At 35.9% G+C, this 22316-nt stretch overlaps 1 protein-coding gene across 5 annotated transcripts in view; it reads left to right on the forward strand.

Annotated features, from left to right (window-relative positions):
* GPC5 (glypican 5) overlaps positions 1 to 22316 on the forward strand; it is a 1278940-nt gene that overhangs the window by 210623 nt on the left and 1046001 nt on the right. For all 5 annotated transcript variants that reach the window (XM_044779824.2, XM_070520036.1, XM_070520037.1 and 2 more), the window contains exon 3: positions 20054 to 20748. In XM_044779824.2, coding sequence (XP_044635759.1) covers positions 20054 to 20748 — 695 coding nt within the window. The remainder of the gene's footprint in view (positions 1 to 20053; positions 20749 to 22316) is intronic.

Genomic DNA, 22316 nt, shown 5'->3' on the forward strand with positions numbered 1-22316 from the left:
AGAGCCAGTTCAGGCTGGGAGAGCATGTCTAGGACCTGAAGATAGTGAGGCGCACATGCTCAGTGAGCCCTGTGAGGTTAGTTTGCCCTGTGTTAGTCTAAATATGCTCCACAGAAGAATGCATTGTGATGAAGCCTAGAGAACTAGGAGATCCCAGCATGCCTTGCATAAGCTCCTCATCTTTCTCTATGGCATGAGGATCTGGCCCAGGTTCCCCTGGGGGTGGTGCGGTGAGGAGGAGAGTTCATTCTGTGGCAATGATGGTGACTACAGCTAAGACATGGACTCCTAAGTACTAAGAATGCTTCTTTTCTTCTTTGTTGTATTGTTTTCTCTTTTGTAACACTGTCTTTATCAGGTTTTGTTATTAATATTTGATGGCTTTATCAAATGAACTGTGAAGGCTTCCACCTTTTACTGTAGTGGAGACTAGAAATATCTCCTATTTAGGTATTAGATAGAACTCAGGTGTGAAGTCTACTGGTTCTGGATCCTATCCTCCTTTTTCTTTTCCACGTGAACCCGTGTTTGAATCCAGACTCTGCCATTTATGGACTCACATAGTTCACCGTGTGCAGTAGTGCAGTCTGAGCATTTCACAAGGGTGCCTGGTCTCAGGGGAGAGTGTATGCTACTTTCAGCTGGGACTTTGCTTTTTAAGTTCAGGGCTCCAGTATAGATCAGCATGTACCTTTTCCTGTTTCACGCAAAGCTACAGTATCAGCTAGCAGCACATAGCCAGAGCTAAATGAAGTTGTGCAAGCTGTTTCATCCCTCTTAGCCTGTTTCTGTATCAGTTAAATGAATTGTTTGGTACTGCCTCGCTTTCACTCCAAATTCTCAAATACGTATGTAACAATTACTGGAATATTTAACATTATTTTATTATAATTGTCACTTGATAATATTTTTTATTATTCACATTTTTAAAGAGCCTTGGAATGTATCCTAATTTTTCCTCTTACTTCTTCCTCTTTAGATATACTTTCTAAAAAGTAAAAAGACATTGGAAAGTCAGGGGAATGAATTGCCCTTGTCAAAAATAAAAATAATTCCAGATCATGATAACAATTTAAAAGTCCACTTGCTCCTTGTTAATCATTAACTTACTATTTATGGAAAAACCTGTAACATCTGGACAACTCCTAATATAAGAATAAAATAGGAAATGTTTAATAAATATAATTTAATCACTGTTCTGTATCTGTATAAATGAATGCAGTAATTGCAGTGCATTTTCTAACAAGGGGAATTCAACCAATCCATTTTTATAAAGTGAAAATAGGCATCAGGGTGAAATGGCACACATTGATTAACTACTTAATACGCCATTGGCTTTACAAGGCCTAACAGAGGAATACTTTCAAATGATAGTGCTTAAATAAAAAAAAATAGTATTGTGCAATCCTGCAGAGTAATTACAAATGCATTAGGAAACTCGACAGCTGTGCTTGGAATGCAGACCAGGAAAGATTGTGACATATAGTTCCAGTATCATCACTAGAATGTGTGTGCATTGGATAGAAGACTGAGTTGTGTAACTGTGGCCCCCAAAAGCCACCCACAGTCATATTTTGATAGTATAGAAAATGTGCATTGCAAACAACAGTGAGACTAAACATGGTTCTTTCAGAGGACCATGATACAATTCTGAATGATTAACAGTGATTGCAAGGGGTAATATTAAGTGAGTGAGAATGTGATTTCAATTCCTAGCCAAATCAGAGAGAGCATCCACAACAGAATTGTGAATCAATGTTTAAGGTGTGATCAGGCAACAATGAACAGACACTAATTTAAAAGTGGGAACTTTGTCCGCAATGGAGATTTCAACAACTCTCCTTGTTAGTTATCTTTCACTGACCATCTAAGAAAAATCTCGTGATATACACTACGGGAAAAATTAGTAGTACTTTACTGATATGTTAACATCTGAAATGGCAAAATGAAACTACGAGAGAGGTTCATCAAAACCAAAAGAAAGGTCATTTTTCTAAGGGATAAGTTAGGTCAAAGAAGGGGATTATTTACTATCTCTAGATTCTCTGTTAAGTATCTGTAAAAGTAACATTTCCATCAAAACTATAACTGTAGGTTCCTTTCAAGGCCAGCCATTGTCACTAAAGGATTGACAATCTCCTGTGACCCTGAGACTGTTTGATAGGAAGAGATGTGTCTGCTTGTGTATGTGTTTGAGGGTGAGAGTCTCTCATGGAATTTGATGATATATGTCTTTTGAAAAGCAGAATTCTGATTTTGTCAGTAATTCGTCTTAAGCCTGCATCGCTAAGATCACCAAATATCACATATGTCGGTTGTTTTATTGGGCACTGAATGAATCTAGAGTAAAGGAAGGATCGCTGTAGGGTAGCTGGACTAGAATGGGTTTCTAGGGAGGTTTAGGGTATAAGCTAGTGCTTGTAAGAACTGTGATGGGAGATTCATCTGGCAGATGTAGGATCACATGTTGGCACTTGATGAATGATACAAGCGGGGACCCCCAGATACAAAGCTTTAAATACCAGGAAATCACTTTGATTTGCTCTTTGGCAACAGAGAAACATCCTGTATTTTGAGGAGTGACTGTGCATAACAGTGTTTGGTGGATATTAATCTATGAGTGTTCTGCATGGATTGAAATTAGGAGAGCGCTCAGTGTTGAGTCTATTGCACTAATCAAGGAGAAGGATGTGTAGACCAGGTTGGTGGCCACAGCACAAAAGGCAATTCAAGTTGACAAAATGGTGTGAACCTGGAGAAAGAATCAAAGACAACTCTAATGTTGGTGTGGGCTTGTCAGGGATGGGAGATAAGAATCGGAGAGCTCATTTTGGAAGATTAAAGCAAAACAAAATCTTACTGAAAAGAACCACTATATATTTCTATCTAATAAAAAAGAAATCAATGATTGTCAACTAGAAACATTGGTGCTGTAGCACCGCCAGCAACCGACCACTACTCATTCTGTTTTTTCCTCTGATCTGCTTCAGTCAATACTTTGAATGCTCAGAACCTCATTTCTGTTGGCTCCTGAGGTGATGCCCTTTTGAGGGTGTGTGTTAAGCTGTGGAATATGAAATCATTGCTGGGACTGTTCTTCAGCCCCTGCGAACAGCTTCGACATGATCATCTCTCCCAGACTGCAGACAGTTCTGAAAAAATGAACTAGTTTGACATGAAATTGCCAAAATATTTCCTTTTGTGATGAAATTGATAGACTTTAAAAATATATATATATAACCCTCCTTTATTCTCCTATAGCAAAAACATACAAAAAGGCAACTTGTATGACAGCTAGTATTCATATCATTTAGTATTACTTCTTCGAATCTGGCATTGGTAAACAAACAAATCCCAGGAGGTGATCACAAAGGAGAATTAGATTTAATTTAAATCTCAATGAGCTTTGCTTGTGATATGTAGGCATAATTAGTGCATTGAGCACAAGTTAACTCTAATTAATTTGATTAACTTGGACAACATTTGCTTTGGTTGGTATACTAAACATAAGCCTAAGGATTGTTTTTGAAATTTAGCCTATTTTTTACATCTCCTACTTTCATGTCTACACATTCACAGTCGACTTCAGTAATATGTGATGCTAGGTGATAGGAATTGTCTTGAGACTTGAGTACTCCTGTGTTTTGAGTTGCAGCATATTTAGTCAAAACAGAGTCTGTATCTTTCACTTCCACACTCCCTAGAAAAGGATATTTATGACATTTTGCAAAAGAATTTTGGTAATTCAAGTGAATAAGTATTATTTTGTGACTTCTATTCTAACCAAGTTGATCAGATAACTATCAATTGTTTACTTTGTGCTTCCTAGCCTGGGTTATGGTCCCTATTAGAAGAGTATATTACAAACAGCTCAGAGAAAGCAGAAGAGCTGACCCTTCCTTATGAAAAGATGGAGAAAGTAGCTGCCTCTGGTGTGATTTCTTGGGGTGTCGATGGTGGAAGAAGCTTCTCAACTGCCAAGCCAGCACAGGAAATACCACCAGAGGGAAGGGTGGCCATTACTCCTTTTGGATATTTGTTTTTATTGCTTTTTGACTATTTTATTCTTATTTTCATGCTTTTCCACGAGATTTCTTGATCTAAGAGGATATAGCACCTGCCCAGAGTAGGTACTCAGTTATTATTTGTTGGTTGAGTAAAGACAGAAGTGGGTATTGATATTCTCACGATAACCAAAAGCAGCCCTAGCATCACCATTGTAATAGCGTTTATTTGTATTGTTCTCTTTCCCATTCTTGCATTGACTTAGAAACAGCAAAATAAAATCCATTCATCTACTAGACAGGTGTCCCAGACTAATATTTCTTTGCTTACAGCACAAGCTAGAGAATGACATTTGAAATTAATTTTAGTAGACAAACGTTTAACTTTGTGACTGAACCTCTATAGATATCACTGAACTTTATCTGTATGAAAAGCAGAACTTGAACTTCATGTGTGGTTTCAGGTCTTTGATGTTAAATGGGAAAGCAACAACTGGAAGAGTTAAATTCAGAAATGTTCTTTTTCTTTGACCTAGATATTTTAGTATTGTCAGTCTTAATAAACTGGTCATTATGTGAGCTGGTATTTTTCAATGGTAGATTGAAATAAAGACGTAAAGTAGTAATGTAAATCATAGAAATTCCTGGATATGTATGCTTGGTTTATATTTTGCTGGCAATTTTAATTGTGTATTCACATACACATGAATAACTTGCATTTTCAAGTTATAGAAAATAATAGAAACATAATTTAATTTCCATTAAAGACTTGAAGGTTTGTATATCTTTCTCTACTCTTCTTTTCTCTTGCCTTCCCTTTCTTTCCTTCCTTTTTTCTTCCCTCCTTCCTTTTGCACTTCTATGACTTTTAGTGTAATATATGTTGATCATCAATAGAATATGATCCCATACTATGTGAGTTGATAATCCTTTAAAATGTACTCAAATTTTTCTCTATAAAGAAGTTACCAAAAAGCTATAAATGCTTATTTAAATAAGGAATAAGGTAAACCAATTTCTTGAAAAATATTATCTAGGGTAGATACCAAGATAAGTGAGTATGTTTGCCCTAAAGAAGAAAAAACAACTTCACCCAGCTTAAATTGTTAACTTAGCAAGCCTTTTTCCTGAGAATATTCTTTGTGTCAGACCCTCTGGAAGATATTTGATGCTTCAGACTAATAAGTCCCAGCACTTCTTTTCTAAGTGCACATGATTCAGTGGGTGGGTGGGTGGGGGGAACAAATGAGTAAAATGAGGAATGCTTAAATAAGTGCTAGAGAATGTCAAGATAGCACAGAGGTAAAGTATTAAACTTAATCTGGAGAGGGATTTTGGAAGAGGGGGTGCTTGAAGGAAGTAGGAGAGAGAGATGAAAGGAAAGGGCAGCGGTGTACCATAAGGGAAGGTAATAGAAGCAGGATTGGGTTAGTTTACCAGAGGCAGAGGGAGGGGATCAAGAAGGATTTAGATTTTTAGACACTCTAATCAATGAAATGATTACCTTCCCATAGGCAATAAAAAACAATAATGTACTAAACTGAAATAAGTCTAAGGAGGCTAGATAATTTTCGTATTTTCTTTCTCTTGTCATTTTGATAATCTCCTTTTTGCGGGGAGAACAGAAAATATCAAAAACTTTCCAAAAATCATTTACCCTCCTATGTTTCCTCTGCTTAGCAGGATATACTAAATCTGTACTTGGACTTCCTATTGGGTAACTTAGCACTGGTATTAGTGGCAAAGGAGATTCAAGGACAGAGCAGATCAGCTAAACAAATATTTGTGGAGCAACTACTTTGGGCCAGCCCTGCAGTACGTGCTGGAGAGACCACCATTCCTGCTCCCAAGAAGCTCACAACTGAGTAGAGAGCACCAAGAAAGGAACAAAGTGTAATGATGCACTTTAAAAAGTACTCCCCCAGAGGTACTGCCTCATGTGTGCCCAATTCCAAATGGTGAAAATTTTATGTTGTAAGTGACAATTCCACCCCCTGTACCTCCCCCTTCACGTCCCAGGAGGCAAGTTTGACTTTTTCCTGGGCCAGAATTTATAATCTGATTTTTACATTGTTCTTCCTTCCGATCGTGAGACTGAATATTAGTACTATTTTATGAAGAAAAGAAAGCACTTCATATTAAGTAATACAATCATAACATTTTATTCCACAGAATTTATATGTAAATCTCCAAAGAATGACTTTAGCAGCCTTGTGAACACTTTATTATACAAGTGTAAATGTGATTTATGTACATGATGTGGGAAAGAAAATCTAATAGCAGATGAGAGTTTCATTTAGGACTTTGTATTTCTTCCTTTATTTGTTAGAAAACTCAGTATGCTGTCTGGTAGGTACTGTTCAAAGTTCTTTAAAAAGATTAACTGATATAATCCTAATGTTGACTCTGTGAAGTAGACACTATTACTTTTGCTGTTTTATAAAGAGAGAAACAGGGACGTAGAAAATTTAAATAACATGACCAAAGTCCAAGTGGTGGGTGGCACAGCCAGAAATTAGAATCAAGACAGTGGCCGTGGAGCGCACATTGTGGGTTTTACACAACTACACTGATATGTACATCTGAGATTACTAGTGCTTCAGTCTTCTGGTTCACACTTTCTTTTAATACCCAAATAAATGTACTAAGTCCTTATACAATTTTCTGTAATAAACTCAATACCCACCCCACTGTTTTTAAGTATTCCCAGAGGATTTATGTTTATATAACCACTTGTGGCTCCAACTTCTAACTCCTGTTGACATCTTGATACTTGTTTGCTTTCTTCCTTCCTGAAGATGCTGCTCTTTCTTCAGTCCCACACTGCCGGAGCAGAGAAGGGAAGACTTTCTCCTTCAACCTCCTAGATTGCCCAGTACCTCGTTAGCCCACTATTGTTGTATATAACAGAGCTTTACTGAAAGTTTGGGGATAGTGGGGTGAATAGTAGCACAAAGCAGAAGCTTCTGTCTCTAGACATTTAAAAATCATTCCTGTCAATGGAAATTCCTTACCAAATCCTTTCATAACCAGTTTCAACGCCGTGCCATTTTGCCAGAGCCACTTCCTTTCACATATTGCTTCCAAACTGGAGTAGGCAGGAGCCACCCCAAATCCCTATCCCTTTCTTATGCAGAAAATTGTCTAATATTTATTCTACTTTTTTTCCACTAGACTAGTCCAGGAGACCTTGCCTTTCGCAATCAAGAAGACCATAAAGATGCTTTCACTAACCAATAGCTCTCCGCATCTGACTGGTGAATCATAGTAGTCATTCACTATCAACTTTTTTCCCAAGAACAATTTTCATTACATTAAAAAAATATTAAGTATGCAAAAAACTCCAAAAACTATTGGACACATGGGAGACCAAAATGGAATAAAACACAAGGTGTCTCCTCAAACAAGTTAAACATAATTAAATTTACAATAAGCCCAATGATTTAATAAAGAAACCATATTATGTATCTTTAACAGGTTGAATTCACAATTCTCCATGATTCTGACTTAAGATATATGACGTTAAATACTTGTTGTACTGAGAGGAGCTAAGAATTTAGAGTAGTCAGATGTATTAGAGAAAGGACTGCCATAGTAACATTTAATTTTTTGCTCAATAAACAATTATTATATATCTATTATGTTCCAGGTCTGGCACTTAGAAGGAGAAGTACGTGATGAATAAAGTGTGGTCCTTGACCTCACGAACTGTAGATATAGTGGGCCATATAGGAACACTAGGAAATAATTAGAAAATAGTGCAATCTGTATTATGTACAAAGTGATATGTACACGGTGGTACAAAATAGTAGAATATACAACTGGCAGTCTGATTGGGTTAGGCACACCTGTACCTAAGATGCCATTTGCTCTTAAAGATGAGTATGTGTTCCAGGTATAAAAGGATAGAAGAAAGGCAATGTGTGAAGATTTGGAAGAGCAAAACAGCATCATGTTTCTGTGTTTTGAGCATAAACTCTATGTGTGTTGAAAGCAGAAGGGAGAGTGAGGGGAAGAGAAGAAGACGGACAGAGGAGTCGCCAAGATGAGAGTGGAAGAATAGATTAGGTCTCATACCAGAAAGACCATTGTGTATCTCACGCCAGGGTGCTTAGACTTAGAAACACCAGGGCCAGGTTTTCCAATGCTTGTGAAAGTTCAGATTTCTGGACTACATCCTGACCTACTGAATCTGAAATTCTCGAATGAACCAGAAAAGTGAAATAATTTTTATGCATATTAGGGTTTAAGAAGCTCTGCTATAAGCAATGGGAGGCTTTGGCTCTTTTAATGTGCATAACGCTGGGTCATATCTGGCACTACAGACCATTATACTGTAGTGTACGTTGTATGTGTGTTTAGGACCATAATGAAAAAGGTAGTTTTTATATAGCTTGAAAGCTGTATGGTACCCTGGGTAGCAACTAGTTTAAATAAATGAAATTATATTAAGTGCCTACTAAAATACCATTGGTGAAACCAAGTGTTATTTTTTTTTCTTTTATTCCCTCCCTCATGCTCAATAAATCCTGTCTAAATAACTTAATCATTCTGGAACATTGAAACAGGCTTCGTGCTTTGAGGATAACTAAAGATTTTCTTAACGATAATGAGGCATTTGAAAATGCTGTACCAAAAATTGTATGTGACTTTATTTAAACTACCAAGCTGGCTTTAAGTTTCATGCAGAGAATGCTTTTAATAAGAAGCTGTTATTTGGTATGGCTAGGGTGGTAAATGAGATGGCTCTTAACAACATGAGGTTTAGGAGGGGTAGGTAGAGCGACCACTACTCTTTACAGCTGTTGATGGAATCAAGAACGCAATCTATATGTTTGTCTAAAACACTTCATTCTATGGGTAAGGAACTGCTTGCATATGTGAAAGTGGAATCTGAATTAAAATAGAAAATTGTAAAATAAAATGAATTGCAGTAATGACAAGTGTAAACTACAACACAAACAAATAGGGAAACTCTGTCGAAATAAAATAATGCTAATGATTGCAGTGGGCTATGTGGTTAAAAAAAAAGATGTAGGAAGCATTATGGATAATCATTTCAAAATGAAAGAAAATATACTAGGATTCATAAGTACAAGTACAATACAAGGAAATATGACTCAATCCTTCTCTTAAGCTTCAACATTGACTAATATCGTCCTAAATGATGGGTTCTGCTTTTTAAAGATTTTCATATGTATGGCTACACCTCAACACAGAAGATAAAGTCAATTTCCAATAGAACAAGTTAAAAAAATAGATTTTAACTCCAGCTTTATGGCTTTTGATGCATTAGCTACAAAGCTGCTATGTTTTGACTGAATTAAACATAGTAGTGGGGCATGAAGTTCATGAACTTCTTTATCGGAAGGACTTGTTTATATTTGTTAATTTTTAAGAGAAGTTTCTGAGCTAATTATAGGGCATTTGGGAGATGAATTTTAATACATCTATAAAATTTTTTTCCATTCCTGGTATGCTGATATTCCAAACACTTCGACTTACTCAGCAAAATCGTAGCAGTAAACTTTTCCCTTTTATTTAACAACCTTCTGAATAAGGGCAGCAAGTATTTGGAGGGGGAATTTGGTAAATTTTCATAAATAAAATCCATATTATTTTTAAAGTCTTATCTTTGAAATCATACTTTTTAAAATTTAGATTTTTAAAAGATACCATTGGAAGCACAGTTTTTTAAAAAAAATTAGATTTTTGGCAAATTTATAAAAAGGCTGTTAGCATCCCATAGCTAAATCACATCATTGTTGCGTCCATCCTTTCTGCTTTTGACTATTGTTATTATTGGAATATTTTCTGATGTCTCTGAAAGCAGGATGGATGTTGTAGTAAAACAGACTCTCCTCGGTCTGATTGATTTTGTGCTTTACAACCCATTTCAGTTATCAGAAAGGATTGCAGTTTTTCCTCCTGCTATTTGGAAAGAATGTAATGGTCTAAAAGATTGCCTTCCTTCTGAGGGAGTTTCTCTCTTGTCAAAGTAGAAACAGTATATTTGTTAAACTGCCTGTAACTTTGGAGTGAATACTTTCAATTCGTTTATTTCTCTGTTCGCTGGTCTATAACTATAGGAAACACTCAAACATGGCACTTGGCAATATGATCCAGCAGGTCTGTAGGAACATGACTAGGATGTTCCAAAATCAAGATATTCCAGAATGGAATTAAAACCATGTTTTTTTAGTTCCCTAATATTAGAACAGAAGGTGGTTAGAACACAGCAATATTTTACTTTAGTGTGAATTCATATAATGACTGTTCTTGTATTGTCCAATGAAATTCCTTAGCCATTACTATAAAAATAATAGAAACAAACAAATGTATTTTTAACATTATACTGTAGGCAAATATCCCAGGAGCCGTGAAATGAGGAAGATGTAAGACGCTAAGATACGTTGGTATTTTACTATTTGAGGAAAAAATATCCATCAAAATTTTTTAGAAGAGAGTGTAAATTAAAGACATCTCTTAGACCAATAAACATGGTCAATGACTTGCACTAAGTTGACGTAATGAGATAAATATAATTAACTATGATGACAAAGGATTGAACCACTGCAGCTGCTCAGAGGATACTAGCAGTTTTAGCTGGAGACCATTTGCTTTTGTACAATTGTGGATTGTACAGAGCTGGCTTTAGAAGGAAAGATTGAGATTAGTATAATTATGTAGTTAGAGGAACTGTAGGTCCAATTAATTCATTTTAATTTAGAATACCGTGTGCTACTTGATAAAATGGCTTTTCTGGCACTTGGATATCCTTTTAGGCATATTTTGGAGACCTTGTAATGTAAATAAACTTCTGTTGATTTGCTCAGGTCTATGGGATTTGGACTTGGTCCTGGAGTGAACACTGTATTTAAATAAACAGGTAAAAGGCAGGGTGAAAACATTTAGAATGCTCACTATTGGAATGAGGAAAAGAGAGGGCCGAGAAACCAATGGGAGCTTTTTTAGTAACTCAGCTTGGTTGAGATAGATTTTCAGGCAATATACAACAATGGGAAAGATTAAAACAAAACAAAACAAAACAAAGAATAGTTATCGATGTCTAGCTAGAAATAGGAAATAAAAGTCCCATGACCTTGAGTCTGGATGCTCAGAAGGCTGATCCTAATACATGAAGTAAGGAAGTCAGAAAGGTGCTAGAAAAGTGGAAGGGAATAGTCGGCAAAAAGATATCAATATCCAGATTAATGTTAGGCACTGAACAATACTTAGATCTTCAGGTAAGAAATTTTTGCTTCAGCAACAATTCTCAAAGTGTAATTTAGAGTTCCTAAAATCTTTTCAGGATGTATGGGAGATCAAAACAATTTTCATAATATTAATACATGATTTGCCCATTTCTCTGTATTGACATTTGCATTGATAGTGCAAATGCAATCGTGAGCAAAACTGTTGGAGGTTTAGCACAAATTAAATTAGTGGCACCAAACTATACTTGTAGTCATTGTGTTCTTTACATCTATAAACTTACAGGAAAAAAACTCCAGTTTTATTTAAGAATATTCTGAGGATGCAGTAAAAATTATTAATTTTGTTAAATATCAACCCTCAATTACATATATTCTCCATATCCTGTGTGATAATATGAGAATTTATAAAGCATGTCTTCTGCATACTGAATTATAATGGCTGTCTTGATGAAAGGCACTTATGCAGTTGAACTAGCCACTCTTTCCTAAGAACATTTTTTTTAATGCAAAACAAATGATTGACGGACAAACTGTAATGATTCAGACATTTTCTCCAAGTTGACCAAAATAAGCCTGACACTTCAAGAAAAATAACTTACACTGTTTGTTGCCGATGATAACGTTTGAGCTTTCAGGGGAAAATTGGAATTTTAGAAAATTTATAGCCACTACCATAAACTTGAAAGGATCCTAATATTTATGAAAATGATGAAGTATTTCAGCATTGGAAAACTCCGAATAATGCATGAACCAATATTTTTTCAAATGTCAGTGATTCAGTTACAAAATCGTTCATGGGTGACAGAACTATTCATGGTGAAATATAGACCAATGGGACATTGCAACTAACCATGAGGAAAACCCACTTGTCAAGATTTGGTGTAATATCAAAGAAGAATGTTACCAGTTATCTGAAAGGACAATTAAATATACCTTTCTTTGCCATCTCCATGTCTGTGTGAGGCTGAATATTCTTCATTTATCTCAACCAAAACAACATATTGTAACAAGTTCAATATAGAATGCGGATATGAGGATCTAGCTCTCTTTTTTTAAGCCAGACATTAATGAAATCTGCAATAATGTAAAATAATGCCACTCTTTACACTAATATATTTTATCTTGGAAAATATAATTATTTTTCACAAAATATATAATTTAAAATATTTTTAATTTTCATTTATTTATTTTATTTTTTTATTTTTTTGAGGAAGATAAGCCCTGAGCTAACTGCTGCCAATCCTCCTCTTTTCGTTGAGGAAGACTGGCCCTGAGCTAACATCTGTACCCATCTTCCTCTACTTTATATGTGGGACGCCTTCCACAGCATGGCATGCCAAGTGGTGCCATGTCCGGACCCGGGATCTGAACCGGTGAACCCCGGGCCGCCGAAGCAGAATGTGCACACTTAACCACTGTGCAACCAGGCTGGCCCCTAATTTATTCTAATATAAGAAGTTTGTTATGGTTCTTTATAAGTGGACTGAATAATTTAAAATAATCATTTTTTTATTTTTAAAATAATGTGTGTCTATAAATGTCCAAGACAAATGCTCTAAGGTTTCTCAATATCTTGAAGAATATTAAGGATCCTGAGAACAAAAACTGGGAATTATTGAGCCACATATGTAAATTTGATAGTCATCAGCTTGGAAGTTCCATTTGATACTGTAAAGGTGGTTTTATATTTTGAATGAGGTAATGAACAAGATCCAGGGCTTTGAAAAATCTGGTTAGGATTCAGAGGAACAAGTGAAAGAAAAAAATTTTCACCCACAAGAGGATGTAAGAGAACCAGTGTCACCAGATTTAGGTGCACCAGAAGATTGCAAGCTCCAAGAAGAAGCCATTGCATTTAGTCAGGAGGAGGTTCATAATTACAAATGTTAGAAAATCTTCAGTTGATTTGACTCCAAAGAACACATGTAGGGCTTTATGTTCATTTATTTTTGCTAGATTAATAGTAATAGTACTAGTTAATTTCCAAAAAGAGGAATAATGACAATAGCTAATTTGGAAAAAATGTCTTTGCAGATGTGATTAAGGATCTTGAGATGGGGAGATCATCCTGGATTTCTGGGTGGACCCTAAATGTTCTCACATATATCCTTAAAACAGGGAGGCAGAGGAGATTTGAGATGCACAGGGAGAAGACACTGTAACCACAGAGACAGAGATTATGCACCCACCTGCTAAGGAATGCCAGCAGCCACGAGAAGCTGGAAGAGGCAAGGAACAGATTTTCTTCTAGTGCTTGTGGAGGGAGCTTGACCTGGCCTTTCCTGATATCAGCCCAGCTGTTCTGATTTTTTAGTTTTGGCATCTAGAATGGTGAGAGAATAAATTTGTATTGTCTTAAGCCACTAAATTTGCAGTAATTTGTTACAGCAGTAATTGGAAACTAATTCTAGTATCCTCCAGTGGTTGGGAAAGGTGTATTCCTTGATCCACATTGTTCCTCCCATTCTCCTCAAGAAAATCCCCTTTGGCACCTGCCGGAAGACTCATGACCTGCTAGTGTTACATACTGTCATTTATCAGATTTCTGGTTGTCATCTCTCACCAACTCAAGATTTTATTACTAGTTAACTCTCTTTCCCTTTACTTCTCTTGCCATCATTCTTGGCAACTTCAGTATCCACTCATCTATCCAGTATTCTGGCCTCCACACATGCCCTAGATCATATTTTTCTGCTTATTCAAAGAATTTCCTCCTACAATTCCCATGCTGCCTGCTCAGTCATCAATTTTTTTGTCTATCACATTATTCCTATCAGCATATGAATATCCAGTAAATTCTCCTCCCTCATAAAAGCAAAAACCTTTGACCTCATATATCCCTCCAGTGCCTGCCCTGCTCCTCTACTTCCATTATATCAAACATTTGCAAGACAATTGTCTGTCTACTGCCGAAATTCCTGTTCCCTCTTGTGCTCACATTCTGCTGAGGCAGCTCTTGTCAAGGTCAGTAAGATCCTGTCTCTTGTCAGTTTCCATGGTCGTTCCTCATCTCGGTTAACCTCTTAATAGATTTGACATGATGGATTGCTTCCTTGTACTTGAATCATTTTCTTCCCTTGGTTTCTGGCATCCTCCACTTTCCTGATTTTCTCTTTACTTCACTGCCTTATTATTCTCATTCTTCCTGCTGGCTACTCTTCTTTTTCTGAATCTGGGCACTCTTTCCTATCTTCTCTCCTTAGGTTATTTCATCCAGTACCATGACTTTATGCTCCATGCCAATCACTCTCAGATCTGTATCACCAGGTTCAACTTTTCTCCTGAGACCCAAATTATTTTATCTAACTGTGTACTGATAAGCTTCATTAAAATTTCTAACTGGCAGTTCAATCCTAACATGTCCAAAATAGAACTTTTAATTTCCAACTCCCATCGTGAAGATGGTGCCTCCATAGTCTTCCCTATCTCAGTTAAGGGCACCACTGTGCATTCAGCTGCTGAGGCACAGGCTTCAGAGTTATTCTTCGTTTATTCATTTTCCCGACACCCCTTTGCCATACAACAGCAAGTCATTTGGCTATTATTCAATACATATAGCCACTGTGATGACTTTTTGTGACTTACTCCACCATCACTGCAGCCCAGCCCACCAATGTGTGTCACTCATACTGTTATCATAGACTATTAACTGGACTCCCTGCTTTCACTCCTGCGCCTGCCCCAACAGTCGATTCTCTGCACAGCAGCCACTGTGATCCTTTAATATGCAAACCAGATCACTTTTCTCCATACTTAAAATTCTCCAGTAGCTTCCCATTCCACATATTAAACCCAAACCCCTTACCATAGTCTGTGATCTGCCCCCTGCCTACTTCTCTGACCTTTCTCCCCTACTCTCATTCACTCGTCTCCAATCACATTGACTTTCCTCTATTTTTTCAAAGTCAACAAGCTTCTTCACACATCAGAACCCTGCATTCCAGTTCCTCTGAACCTGCAAACCATTCCTTATCTTCTCATGGCTGGCTCTCTTTTTCCTCATTGAGGTCTCTCCTCAAACGTTGCTTCCTCAGAGAAGGTTTTCTTGCTTATCTTATCTCGAATGGTCAATCTATAAAAAATCAAATTGCCCAAACCAGTTTCCCAAAATCAGTTTTTTTAAATTTGCCAAATAACGAAACATTATATATAGTTTGGATATACTTGGTAAATTCAGAAACTTTGCTATTGGGAATAGATTAATCAGGGAATTTACTTTTGATTAATTTCCTTTTAATGAATTGGTTATGAACAAATTGACCTTGAGCCATCCAAGACATGCTACCATCATTTTATATCCTTTACTCTTTTTTTCCTCCATAGTATTTACTTACCACAAATCATATTTATTTACTTGTTTGCTTTTATACTTTCTCTCCTACCCTTTAGAGTCTAAGCCTCATGAGGAGAGAAATTTGTATAGCTTGTTCAACTTTAGCTTTAAAGGCTATAACAGGTGCTCAAAAAATATTGAATGGATGGATGCAGTAATGAGTGGCAAAAGAAAGTGGACTTGAATAGATCGAAGAGGGAATGAGCAATGTGTCAACATAAACTGAAAATATGCAACATCTCATTTTCTTGAGATGTCAAAAAGAGAAAATGAGGGCAGAGATTATGAGGTAAAGTGACATAGAGGTTTTTGTTTATTTAAGTAAAGGAGAACGATGTCTTAGAGTATGAAATTAACAAAAAAACAAAAGAGGAAGAAGAACCACCAATAAAGGATATTGATTTTTTAATTCTGTATAAAAATAGAAGATTATATAAATTAGCGAGTGAGAATGTCACTAAAATCACTGAGTTTTATATCACTTTTTCTATTTCTAAATTGTGTTTCTGGGTTTATTTTAAAGATTATTAGGAGATTTGGTTTAAAATCTTCCCCCCATAAAAATTCGTGCAACAATCTACAGTGAATTGTTTCCCACTGATTTTATCTGTTACATAAGTGCTTAATTGAGTTTAGATCCTTGCTAAAATCATAAATAGATTTTCAGAACATAAATGATTGTAAAATGATATTAGAAATAAATGTGAAGCACCATGATAACCAAATTAATGAGGAAGAAAATGAGGGAGGAGAAAAGTTGAGAAAGCATTTTACCATGCAGTGCTTGTCCTAGGAGACCAGATTAATGACTAGTATGTTAATTTGTGGTGATACAGATTAATATCCCACTCATTATTTATTTGTATAGATGACTAATTTCTGAAGAATGATATTGTAAATCATACTGCATAACATTTAAAAATGTCATTAAATTAATATTCCAGAAAACTTTTATTATACATTTTACTTTACAAAAAAATTGAGGAAATATGCAAAGATCATAGGGATGAATTCAGTATAAACACTTCCAGAGTGGAGAAATAGGTAATTCTTTCTTTTATTTAAATATGCCTATCTTCAGAGTTGCTGTGATGGTCTTCTGATAATTAAAGGAATTATTAAATGTGGTTGTATTAAAATTATTCGAAGACATTTTTGTTAAAAAAAATTCAAAAGGAATTACAATTCATTATTATAATGTGTGTGATAAAAACTAGGTGAGAAATTGCTCTTCAGATGATCTACCTGTCTATTCATCTATCCATAATTCAGTACAGAGGCATACATAGTTTCTGGCACAAACTAGCTCTGAAATGGCAGGGTAGTAATTAATTATCTGCTGCAGTAACAAAATCTGTAATTTGAGAATTACAGTGCACAAATATGTAAATTTACTCTGAAAATTTCTCTTCAAACCAGATACACATTGTAAAATATCTGATTAGCCATGGTCGATATGATTTAATCTTTCTTCATCTATTTCATTGCTATGTTTGAGTATATCTGTGGTCTTAAATTGTAATAGACACTTCAAATTTTGTATCAAAATGTTCACATATCAAAAGTAAAAAATATGAAAAGAGTCATAAAATATCTGTTCACGTCATGCTGGGGAGGTTATTATAGCTGTTGTTTCAAGATCATTACGTTTTGGAATCAATTTTATCTTTAAAACAATAAAAGTCCTATAAATATTGTTTCTCCCATTGCAAAAATCTACCTGCATATGAATCTTTACTGATTTTGCAATTTGTCAAATTTAATTTTAAATTGATATTGCTGATTTTATCGCCACCAATTTTGTTTAAGTTTAAATCCTTCAATTAAGCGTCAGCAATCATTTGTATGTATAATAAAATGTCTCTGAAGGGAATATGGAAAAAGTTGATATAAAGTTTCTAGTTATAGGTGTTTTGTTATTAAATTTTCATAGAATGTTAATGTTGAAAATTGAAGTGGATGCAGATAAACTTCATGCATTTCAACTTCACTTCCTACTTAACGATATAGCACATAAATTAATTTTCTCATGAAGCTGGGAGAAATTATGTTTTTATTCAATCAGTAATTAGATTGCAGCTTTTTATTTGATGTACCACTCTTAGGCATTAAAAGGAAAGTTGGAAGTTTTCTGCCTTGATGGACTTCATCTGATATCACTGAAAGAAGAGTTTATTAAAATCCTCAATGAAAAACAAGATAATTTTTTTTCTAGTCTATTCTTTAAATTCCTAAGCAAGCCTAGCAAATTTTTATTTCTTTTCAGTATATGCTACAATTTTTGGTACATCAATAGAAAGCTGTTACTTGTATAGTGTGGGTGAAGAGTATTTTTTATTTATTAAAACTTTGCAATGAAAGGAACTGTATAGTTTCTCTGTAATAATTAAGTAAATATGATGAATTATTCAGCACCTAACCTTCCTTTAATTTATAAACACTGATTTTATATATGGATTATTCTTTTGCAGAGCAGCAAAATATTTTGTTCTTTTGACAAGTTTAAGCTCTTGTTAAAATCATAATGTTAATTGCATAAAATGGAAACGCAACTTCATGGTAAACATAGTAGGAGAACAAAGTGAGAGTTTTGCAAGTTCAGAGTCAATACAAACAACTAATTTTAGTATATTTAACTTCTGATTTTACCAACTTTTCACAAAAAAATTATTAAGAAAATCATCCAATGTATTGGCTTCTAGATTGTTCAGTTTCTGATATAAATATTTATATATTAAAATTTTATGAAGCCATTAGGACCAAAAGTCACAAAAGTATGTTTATCCCTAAGCATTAAGGAATCAAATGTGTAGAGAACAATTGTTTACAGTTTTCGTCGTTGATTGGATTTCAGATTATCTGGGTCTCTTTTATAAGGGCACTAATTCCATTCATGAGGCTCCACCTTCATAACTTAATCACCTCCCAAAGGCCCCACTTCCAAATACCATCACTTTGGAGATTAGGTTTCTACATATGAATTTTGGGGGAAACACAAACATTTAGTCTTTAGCACGCCCCTTGATATATCACACTACAGCCTGGAACCCAACATGAATTATTCTCAGAACAGAATCAGAATACATGATATAGTCATATGCCATATAACAATGCCAACGATGGACCGCATATACAATGGTGGTCCCATAAGATTAAGACCATATAGTCTAGATGTGTAGTGGACTCTACCATCTATGTTTGTGTAAGTAGGCCCTATGATGTACACACAAGGACAAAATTGCCTAATGGTGCATTTCTCGGAATGTATCCCTGTCATTAAGTGACAAATAACTGTATAGTATTTTATCTGTCTGTGCTCTTCATGAAAGTATTCTTTTGTTTATTTGTTTTTGGATGCTATGGCATATTCATAATGCAATTCCACTTCATCAGTAGCTCTCCCTGCACCTCTGCTTTTTATTATTTCATTTTATTCTACTGTCGTTCCATCTCTTTTTATAATATATTCAATGGTTTGATTACTGTGCTATTGTGTGGTCTTTTATAACCTAATTAAAAATAACTATGAGATTGGGGTTATGGAAGATAATTTTATTGATGTATTTTATAATTATGTATTGATACAGTCCAGTGTCTTTATTTTGGCTAATTATAAAACTTAATTACTAGATTATCCCGTGGTCTACTGCTGCCTAAAGCTATCATTTTGAAATACAGTTTTTACTTGATGAATACTAAAACCTCCTATTTTTAGATTTCTCCCTTGATTTGTGTATAATTATTCTCGGTTTTCTTGATGGATAAATTCATTTGGAAGCATCTGTTACTTAAGTAAGAAAATAAAATGTCCTACAGTTAAGTCTTTGAACATAAGATGATAAGAACATCAGAAGGCAGTTGAGAAGGTGGTCATACAATTATTTATTTTCAACAGTTAATACCACTTGACAATTGAGGAGCAGTTTAATTGTGAAATGTTTTGCTTTCTTTTAAATTTGAACAGGCTATGAGGTCTGAGAATTGTCAGGTTTCCCTTTGGAAATTTTTCCTCTCTTTGCAGTAACTAGTGTACAACGTACTAGCATTCATTCTGAAAAAGAAAAAAAAAACTATAAAAACAGAATAAGTGTTGAATCAAGTATTTAATGTCATAGTCTTTTATAAATAATGAACTTGTGGTCGGAAATTATTTTCTCAGTGACACCTTTTTTTCTATCATTGCTGGGTTATGCATGACTATGGAATAAAATAAGTAAGAAACTGCCATACATATACCTTCTTTTGGATTGCTATACTTTTTAAAAGTGTTTAATTCTAGGAAACACTTTTCTGTAAAACTTGCCTGTTGTGTGTAGTGCCCACTGTTGACCAGCCATTATCCTTGGAGAGCTAAATTGGGTTTAGTAGATTGAGCATTTCCGGTTAGAGACTTAGGTTAATTTAATGCATTAAGCTCATTTACTGTCTGGAGCAGATGGATGAACAGTTTCAGTATGAATACTAAGCCTTTTCATCCTTTACTTCTGCTTTTGTTACAGAGACCCTTGAAACTCTCATCAGACAAGCAGAAAATTACACCAGCATACTTTTTTGCAACACCTACAGGAACATGGCCTTAGAGGCTGCTGCTTCAATTCAGGAGTTCTTCACTGATGTAGGGCTCTATTTATTTGGTGCGGATGTTAATCCTGAAGAATTTGTAAACAGATTCTTTGACAGTCTTTTCCCTCTCGTCTACAATCATCTCATTAACCCTGGTGTGACTGAAAGCAGCCTGGAATACTCAGAATGCATCCGGATGGCCCGCCGGGACGTTAGTCCATTTGGTAATATTCCCCAAAGAGTGATGGGGCAAATGGGGAGGTCGCTGCTGCCCAGCCGCACATTTCTGCAGGCACTGAATCTGGGCATTGAAGTCATCAATACCACAGACCATCTGTATTTCTCCAAAGAGTGCGGCAGAGTCCTTCTGAGGATGCAGTACTGCCCTCACTGCCAGGGCCTGACTCTCAGTAAGCCTTGTATGGGGTACTGTCTCAACGTCATGAGAGGCTGCTTGGCACACGTGGCAGAGCTTAATCCACACTGGCATGCATACATCCGGTCGTTGGAAGAGCTGTCAGATGCCATGCATGGAACATATGACATTGAACACGTGCTCTTGAACTTCCACTTGCTTGTTAATGATGCTGTGATGCAGGCTCACGTTGATGGACAAAACTTATCGGCACGGGTAAGCAGCCACTCTGCATTTCTTGTCTGATTTCTTACAACTTATATAAAGTTTGTTGAGTGTAAGCACATCACTATGTACTTTAAAATTATGGGAGATTAACAAGTTAATACTTTAGGAAATGGTGGGAGAATTCATGGGTTGTCATATTCGATTGAAGATACATATTTTATGTCTTACATTAAACATTTGGTTAGCTAAAATACCACTTTTTACTCTAAGTAGAAGCCTTCTCATAGAATTAGTTCAGTGAGGTAGAGAGGGCTCAGGTTTAAAGTCAGGACTGGCATGAATTTTTTTTTTTTTTGAGGAAGATTAGCCTTGAGCTAACTACTACCAGTCCTCCTCTTTTTGCTGAGGAAGCCTGGCCCTGAGCTAACATCCGTGCCCATCTTCCCCTACTTTATATGTGGGATGCCTACCACAGCATGGTGTGCCAAGCAGTGCCATGTCCGCACCCAGGATCCGAACTGGTGAACTGGGGGCGGCTGAGAAGCAGAACGTGCGAACTTAGCCACTGGACCACTGGGCCGGCCCCTGAGACTGGCATGAATTTGAATCTGCGGTCTGGTGGCAGTAGTTTGAAAGTCCCTTAGCTTCTTTGAGCCTCAATTTCCTCATTGATAAAGAAAGAAGAGTGATATAAATTTTAGAGTGTTCTTTTTGGGGAAGATAGGCAATATGTATGCAAACTACATAGTATGGTACCCAGTACTCAAAAAATGGATAGTTAGTGTTTCAAAGGAATTCAGCTTTAAAAGAGAAAATTCAGTTATGTATTCATTAAGTGAAGACTTGATAGCTTAATGTTCAAAAGTATTTCTTCGGAGACTCTCCAAAATCTGTCACAGTGATGGTGTGAAGATCGTTCAAAATGTGGTATATACAGCATCATGATGTTTTATTCCAAGAAGACTTCAAGAACCAGAATCATCAAATCAAAGGACATGAGAGTTTTCTGTTTCCCCCACCTTCCGTAAAGCTATTTTCTTAAATAGTCACAGGCTCCCTTAGTAATAGTTCTCATATCCCACACAGTGAAATAGGACATGCTGCTGATGTTTATCCTAAATCTTTTCTCACGAAATAAAATTAGACTCCTCAGTGCCAACAGAATACATCTCCCCACTCTGGCACTGATTTACCGAATTAATAAACGCTCTCATTATTAACTTTCTAAGTCAGTTCCTTAAATTAATTTCTGATAGAAACTGGATCTGAAAATCTGTATGTCTAACCACCTTCTCCCTTTTTCTTCTTAACTTTCAGGGTTTTTGCAGAGCCTGTGTGCACTTATACTTACCTTTATGCAAATTAGAAATGGTGCCTTCTTTAGATGGAAGCCACACCATGATATGGCTTGTCAGGTAGAGTGTGAGCTGGATTTCAACTCCCACTCACTGTTCCATTCGGCTGGGTGTTCTTATACAGTGAATAATGTTCCCAACCATATATCACGGTCTTGGTCTTTTTTGCAATCTCTCATTCCCTTACAGAGATCAGATATGTGCCAGAACTTTTGAAAGGGATATAGTAAAACACTCAAAATGAGAGTATAAAGATTTCTG

This window comes from Equus asinus, chromosome 11, assembly GCF_041296235.1.
Source record: "Equus asinus isolate D_3611 breed Donkey chromosome 11, EquAss-T2T_v2, whole genome shotgun sequence".
Classification (NCBI taxonomy): domain Eukaryota; kingdom Metazoa; phylum Chordata; class Mammalia; order Perissodactyla; family Equidae; genus Equus; species Equus asinus.